The sequence below is a fragment of the Poecilia formosa genome, unplaced genomic scaffold (genome assembly GCF_000485575.1).
Source record: "Poecilia formosa unplaced genomic scaffold, Poecilia_formosa-5.1.2 Scaffold272, whole genome shotgun sequence".
NCBI classification, from domain to species: domain Eukaryota; kingdom Metazoa; phylum Chordata; class Actinopteri; order Cyprinodontiformes; family Poeciliidae; genus Poecilia; species Poecilia formosa.
The window spans coordinates 344,524-352,383 of NW_006800211.1; the positions used below are offsets into that span (position 1 = coordinate 344,524).

Genomic DNA, 7,860 nt, shown 5'->3' on the forward strand with positions numbered 1-7,860 from the left:
TGGCCACAAATCTCTGATCAGTTCAAATCTCTGATCAGTTCATCCTAAACTCAAAGGACGAATCAGCGCCGAGTTGATATAAAGCATCACTAGAAAAATAAATTTTATTTCATTGTAATCAACAGCAGGTGACAGAAGAAAAAGTAAATCCCTATTTCTTTCATTTAATCCATGAAAAACAGCAAAAGTAGCAAAACTTGAATGATCCCAATGACCTGCTGGATAAAATCTTTGGTTGATGATTTTTTTTAAAATTCAAATTTGTTAAAATGTCATTTTTAGATACCGTTCATCTTCTGGGGAGAGTTTGCTTTGTTCTTCTTAATCCACTTTTCAATCTGTCAAATTTAAAATGTTTCAGTGGTTTGGTACAAGAACAGATCTGAAAATGAGTCAAAAAGCTTCTGAATCTCAAATAAAAGTTAAAGTCTGGCTGACTGGAAAGAGGATACCCAGAAAAAGAACCGAACTGGGATGTTCTGGGATTTTTACTTTTCTACATCATTAAAAACATGGAGGCTGGTTTCAATAATTCATGTTCAGGGCTGTAAAACCCTGAGTTACTCCTATGACACTCATCCTTGTATGACTGAAGTCCAACATGTTTTCACGTTTGTTGCTCCATAAATGAGTTGAAGTGCTTACATTCATGTCGGTGGGAGTGACCAAGCAGCGACTGGAGGGCCGAGGTTTGATGGTGGCGATCTTCGTGTCCACAGGTGAGCTCTTCTGGGCGTGCGTCATCTCTTCCACTTTATCTGCAAACGGAACCGACACGCAGTCAGAACGACTCCGGACCCGCAGCCACGGACGGAGCTTACGGCCCAAACACAAGCCAGTCATTCACAGCGCCCCTCTCTCTGAGCTGTCACACCAAGACTGCAGATGAAACTGGAGTAAATGCTGAGTGGTAATTCTTCTGGAGGGGGGGTGGGTATGAGGACTTTGATGAGATCATATGCTCAGCCGTGGAAGCCGTGCAAGCTTTTCCAAACAGCCGGCTCAGAAGCATCATCCAGGTCTCAGGGACGCTCCCTCAGAGACCGAAACGAGCAATGCATGTTTGTCTGGCAAGTTTGCCGTTATTGGTAATATTCTGAGGCTTGCAACGCAGGAAGGGCGTCAACGACAAATTTGTCAGAACTGAACCTCCCCACTAGTCTGTGATGATGATGTCATCACGTAAACTCCTCCTAAATCGTTCTGCTGCTGGAAGAACTAAGTCCCAGAAAAAACCAAGAACTGAATCTTATTTCTATGGGATTTGATTTGAGGGGATCATCCGGTCCTCAGCAGGTCTTACAAAGAGCCGAATACCATCTCACATAAGCAACAAGCGTGACAGAATCACTACAAATTAAACGACAGCGGAGAGGCTGTGACGGAAACTAAGTACACCCCGGTGGCTTCTAACGCAATTAACAGGAGACAATTTACATCAGAAAAAGGAATCAGTTTACTACTGAGTTTACTTCAGCTTCAACCTGCAACAGCTGAGCAATGATCACAGAGAAGCAACTGCTGCTCAGCAACCTGGGAGGGGTCAAAGGTCATCTCTAAACTATCATTGGTCTGTTAGATTAGTCTGCAGGGAGGAAGGTTTTTCCCAAGAGGAAAACTTCTCAGTCTTCCTAGGAGTGAAGCAGATTCAGTCCAACATCAGAAACAACCAGAAACCCCAGAGCTCCATCTCAGCAGGTCAAAGGTCAAAGTTGATGAAAGTCTGTAAGCTTTGGTAAGTTTTTAACAGGTTTTGGCGGCTCTCCTTAGAAGCAAAGTGATTTGTGTTTTTATCTAAGGACAGATGAGGGCATATAAACTGAACAGAGGAGGACCAGGAACGCAGCCTTGCAGAACTTCAAAAGTAACTTTACTTTAGCCGACTCAATATCAGAAGCACAAAAACGAAAAACTGGTGCAATACCATTTCAAATATACTCAGGCTTAAAATCTGTGGAAATGAGAAGCTGCTTCACATACAGAGACAAAAATAATTGTTTCCTGTTTAGAAGGTTTTTCATTATGTCACTGTGTAATAAATCTGAGCGATTATGAATTACTTCATTTTCCTCGTTTTAAGACCTGATGAGGACCAGATATGAATTTACTGCGTTGTAAAATCGACATGTGAAATACAGTAGGGTTGGAAAGCTTTATCCAGCGACAGACCATGCTAACCCTGATCTCTGCCTGCGCAGGATGGAGGAAGCTTCCATGCATTAAGGGAGTGATTACTTAGAGTCACTTGGAAAACAATCCTCTTCTTCTGCGCATCTACACAGAGCAGAGGAAAGGGCCATCAATGACAGCAGCACCGACACAGAACAGCAAAAAGATACACATTTCATCTCTGTCTCAACTGTCTCCCAGTTGGACCACATGCAGCACAGTTGCCCTGGAAACCAATCTGTGAGTGAAACATTTCCTGGAAGAAAAACACACAAAAAGACAGGAAAACACGGAAAATGGAAAACAAACATGCACAAACACACACCGTTTCCTGCACAAACACACACCGATTCCTGAACAAACACACTAACACACACAGACTCCTCCACTAACACACACCGATTCCTGAACAAACACACTAACACACACAGACTCCTCCACTAACACACACCGATTCCTGAACAAACACACTAACACACACAGACTCCTCCACTAACACACACCGATTCCTGCACAAACACACTAACACACACAGACTCCTCCACTAACACACACCGATTCCTGAACAAACACACTAACACACACAGACTCCTCCACTAACACACACCGATTCCTGAACAAACACACTAACACACACAGACTCCTCCACTAACACACACCGATTCCTGCACAAACACACACAAACACACACCGATTCCTGAACAAACACACACTGACTCCTGCACAAACACACACTGACTCCTGCACAAACACACACTGACTCCTGCACAAACACACATAAACACACACAAACACACACAGACACACACACTCCAGCACAAACACACGCAAACACACACCGACTCCTGCACAAACACACACAAACACACACCGACTCCTGCACAAACACACACAAACACACACAAACACACACTGACTCCTGCACAAACACACACAAACACACACAAACACACACCGACTCCTGCACAAACACACACAAACACACACCGACTCCTGCAGGTTGTTTCTGAGTCATGAGGAGAAACACTCCATCATCTGGGGTTTTCAGCAAGCAACACGTTTCAGTTTGACATCATTACCAGTTAATCATGCAACATCTGAACCACTGTGACGTTCAGAGCAGCTGTAATCACAGACAGCTTGTAAATCATGCAGGTTGACAAAAAAACACACTGCATGGTTTCACTCTGAGTGAGTCAAATTAAAGAAAACACCAAAATAAGAAAAAAACTCTTAGTTGTTGACGTGGAGGTCAGGCGGGAGGATGGACAGAAAACCAGAGCAAACATGCCTAAAGGAAACTTACCACCTTTCTTCTTCCTTAATGTGGCTTAAGAGGTGAAGAAAAACAAATCTTCAGAGCAGGAAACAAATTCAAACAATTTCATGTTGCGTTCATCCAGATTTCCTCCTGCAGGATCTCAGAGTTTATGTTCAGAAAACCAGAGATCACATCTGATCCACTGCTAATTTAAAACCTTCCTGGCTCCCAGAATTCCTTCAGCAGAAACCACAAGTTTACATACCCCCCCCTTTTGTTCTTCAGTCTGAAGTTCATGACTATTTTAGTAATTAATCGCCACCAGTCGACCCACCTGTTCCTTCGGGTCGGTCAAACATGAAACTGCAAAAAACATGAAATCCTACCAAGTATGAATTTCACAAATAACTTTTCAGCAGGACATAGGAGCGGGGGCAGGGGGGGGTCTTCCTGTTATGTTATGTGTGTCGGGGGGGGATGTAAGAGTATAACAGGGAGCACACACAGCGTTCATCGTTGTTTGTTTTTTCTTTCCCATTCATCCCCCCTAGGGGGCGCACCCCACAGTTTGGGAACCTCTGTTATAAGAGAACCAGTCATTTTATATCAGTGTCTTTCTGAAAAGTTATTTGTAAATTAGTTTTATCTTAAGCGTTTTGAGACATTTGCACCAGAAACTAGACTAAATTATTTGTTAAAATTTTGCTTTTGCAGTGCATGTGTGTAATCCAGCATATCTGATCATTAGCTCCTATAACTGTGCAAAATAAACGGTTCATCTTCATCGCCTCCATCTGTTGATGGCAGGAAACAGAAATATGAAAATATAAATATAGACCAGAGCATCTCTCATCAGCTGAAAGTTTCAGACCAGAAAACCTGTAAAATGTGTAAAACCAACATGAAACCATCTGAGTTTAACCCTTCCCTCCCTGACTCGGCCCTCAGCTCCGACCCGTCCGTCCTCTGGTCTCCGATCCGCTGACTGTCTGCCGACTCAGCGCTTCTCCTCACCACACAGAGATACAACAGGAACAGCTGCAGCAGCACACTGATATCAAGCTTTACAGGCGCAGAGGTCAAACCGCCATGCATGATGGGAACGGCGGGCAGGAGATGAGGAGGGAGGAACGAGCATTTTCCTTCTTTCATCAAGTCAAAACCACAGCAAAGCCTCATTCAGCGCTGCAAGGCAGGAAGCTGCAGGTGCTGACTGCTTACCTTTATCCACTACAGAGGTCAACCAATGAGGAAGAGGAGCAGAGGAAGGACAGAGGTGCTGTTAGACACACTCCCTCACGTTTCCAGCATCAAACAGAAAACCGTGAAGCTCTTACCGAGTTCCTCCAGCTCTGACGTCATGGACTTGGAGCGCATGGACAGGGCGGTGGTGGGGGCTCGCTTCGGCGGCGGAGGAGCTGAGGAAGAGGCAGAGGAGACCGAAACAGAAACCTTTAAAGCGGTGGACACTGCTCACACGGTGGTGGCAGCATCATGCTGCGGATGCTTTTCTTTAGCAGACAGAGAAGCAGATGCAGATTTCATGAGAAGACGGATGGAGCTAATAATCTGATGATTAACTCCATGAAAAAAATTATCACTCTTCATGTCTTCATCACGTTGCAGACTTTTAACTAATCAGTTAAATCTCTTTTATACATTAAGAATGCATTAAAAGATGCAGATAAACACATAATTTAACTCAATTTTAAATAAGATTTTATGGCCTAAAATGCAGTAACATCATTCCTTTAGTGATTATTTGATCATTAGTAGCAAATCTGCAGCTGAAAAGTTCAAACCTTTCTGCAGGCTGAACATCAGCACAGCGTCGGACTGACATGCTGATTATTATTTAATCAACTGATTCATAATTGGAAAGAAAAAGGTGCTTAGGACATTTATGTACAGAATCTGAGCCAGGAGAAGTTAAACTGGAGACCTGAAAAAACTATTTACAGACAAAGATGTTTTTAAATCTTAAATGCAAAATGCTTGTTTCTTTGTACAGTTTTTTTTCTTACTGCTCTGAGTTTGTTGCTCTTTCAACAGATTCAAGTCTGTATTCTTCAGTTAACAATTCATTCATTATTAGATTAGTTGTCAATTATTCCAATAATCGATCCATCATGATTAATCGTTTCAGCCGAAGACGGAGTGAAATAAGTTGGTTTCCAAACTGTCGACACGTCGGCTGAATGCAGACGAACTTTAAAATTTACCACTGCAACATAAAGTCCTGGTCAAACTGTTAAGTTTGTGGTAAAATGTGGAAAAGTTCATGTATTTCAGTTACTGAAGTTTTTTAGTATCGTCACCTTAAAATCAGATGCTTCAGCTGCTCAGTTTCATTTTCTTATTTTACTCTGATCCATTTAGGGAAGAAATCAGATTAACAAAAAGAAGTCTAAGGCGATTAAACTTCAGGCTATTTCTCTTTAAAACTGTTAGCACCAGCAGTCACATGGCTGTTTCCTGGGTGATGAAGTGGGTTCCTACCTTTTTTGCGCGCCGTGTCTTCTGGGTCCAGGTTCCGGCTCACTGTCACCACTTTGATCAGAAGCCGGTTTCCTCCCTGGCGGATCATGTTGACCACCTGCCTGTGGCCCACCTTCACCACGTTCTCCTGGTTCACCTGCCGAGACAAAACGGGTCAGACGGCGCTGCAGGCGCGGACAGGACAGAGCTCAGAGAAAACCTGGATGACAGGAGGAGTTCCACCTCAGAGAAACAGACGTTACTGTCAGTCAGTCTGGGAAGGTTTTACGATGATCCCAAACTATTTTAAGTCCTTTATTCACAAACACAACTAGTACGAGTATTGATGCCGGACAAAGAGAGAGAGCCAGAAAAAAGTCAGAAAAAAACTTGATTAAAAGTTTTGGACTTGAATAATCAATAGTTGGTTTCAGTTCATTTCAAAGATGAAATATTCTAACTGTAAAATAAAAATCAATGTATAAGTTCACATTTCTCAATTTAATTATTTTCATACATGTGTTTTGATTAATTACTACTTAATTCTTCCAATATTACAACCTTATTCTAGTAACAGCCAAAACATGGAGGATCTTAGTACAGAAATATTTGGAGTAACTTCATGACAGAACAATTACAAAAAGTCTAATTTCATCTTTCAGTTTGCAGTTTTCTAATGAATCTGGAAAACACTGATCGTCTAGTTTTACAAACCTAAACGTTCAGACTGAACCGGAGCTGCTTTCTCTGTTTTCTGGCTGTAAAGCAGCAGAAGCTGCGCTAACCGACGCTAACAGGCCACAGCAGCAGCCTGGCAGCGCCTGCTGCAGTTTCCCATCATGCCCGGCTTCTCATCGCTCCGAGCTTCTTATCAGACTTCAGCTTCACTGATGAGGAAACTCAGCTGCTGTTTCCACCTTCCACTCCTCACTGAGGAAACTTTAATTAGTTCAGTCGTTAAAAGGAGATTCTTCAGCACAAAGACGTCCTTGATCTAAAAGCTTCTAATAAAACTGGCCATAGAAATGCAAATACGATGAAGGTGGAATGTACTTCTGCTCATCTTCATCAGGGAGGTTGGAGCAGCGCTGACGTCTGAGCAGGAACCAAAACTGAGCAGGAACCAAAACTGAGCAGGAACCAAAACTGAGCAGGAACCAAAACTCAACAGGAACCAAAACTGAACAGGAACCAAAACTGAGCAGGCCTGGCCTCCTGGATGCGTTTGGTCGAATTAGAGCTGGACTGAGTGAATCTGAGCTCTGCCGGACGTTACTCTGCTCCTGTCCTCTGCTCTTCCAGACAAGGAAGTGAAGACGGGAAAACCGACCCGGAGAGGAACGCTGGAGAAACGACGGCCAGGTTCAGACATTAGAGGAAACCGTTCAGGTGACCATCTTCACCTCACCTCATGCTTTAATTAATCCTCTGTGTTTCACTGTATTATGCAATGATGCTGAAGGATGGACACACAGAAACACACACTCTGACGGATCGCTATAAGGAACAGAAACGTGTTTCACCAGGCAGATGCAGTTTTTATCGTTTATCTTCAGAGGATCAATAACTTCTCTATTATTTGTTGATCAGTTTTCAAAGAATCTAGTCTGTTCAAAGACAAAATATAATAAATACATTTTGTGGTTTAAGATGCTTGAAATATTTGCTTTGAGTGAAAATAATTGAAATAAAAGAGAAGCTGAAGTCTCCCCTGGAGACCGATCAATGTGTCTGTTATCAGTTTCATGCAGTCAATTAGTGGCATGGATGTGTTTCCGTAGTGACTGTGTGTGAGGGCAGCCATTAAACACACATACGGATCAATCACGTGAGATTTACAGCGAGGCTGAGAAAAACAGCAAAAGAGACGAAACCCTGTAAAAATAAACGCTTTAATCAACAGAGCAGGAACACACACACACACACACACACAGACACACACACACACACAC

The 7,860-nt window shown here is 42.8% G+C and overlaps 1 protein-coding gene across 1 annotated transcript in view; it reads right to left on the reverse strand.

The window, feature by feature from the left end:
• Window positions 1-7,860, reverse strand: part of LOC103151154 (SH3 and multiple ankyrin repeat domains protein 2) — a 166,012-nt gene that overhangs the window by 18,816 nt on the left and 139,336 nt on the right. The window contains exons 15-20 of the mRNA XM_016681166.1: window positions 5,930-6,065; window positions 4,768-4,848; window positions 4,652-4,660; window positions 3,476-3,499; window positions 2,236-2,274; window positions 646-758 (exon numbers count right to left, since the gene is read on the reverse strand). Coding sequence (XP_016536652.1) covers window positions 646-758; window positions 2,236-2,274; window positions 3,476-3,499; window positions 4,652-4,660; window positions 4,768-4,848; window positions 5,930-6,065 — 402 coding nt within the window. The remainder of the gene's footprint in view (window positions 1-645; window positions 759-2,235; window positions 2,275-3,475; window positions 3,500-4,651; window positions 4,661-4,767; window positions 4,849-5,929; window positions 6,066-7,860) is intronic.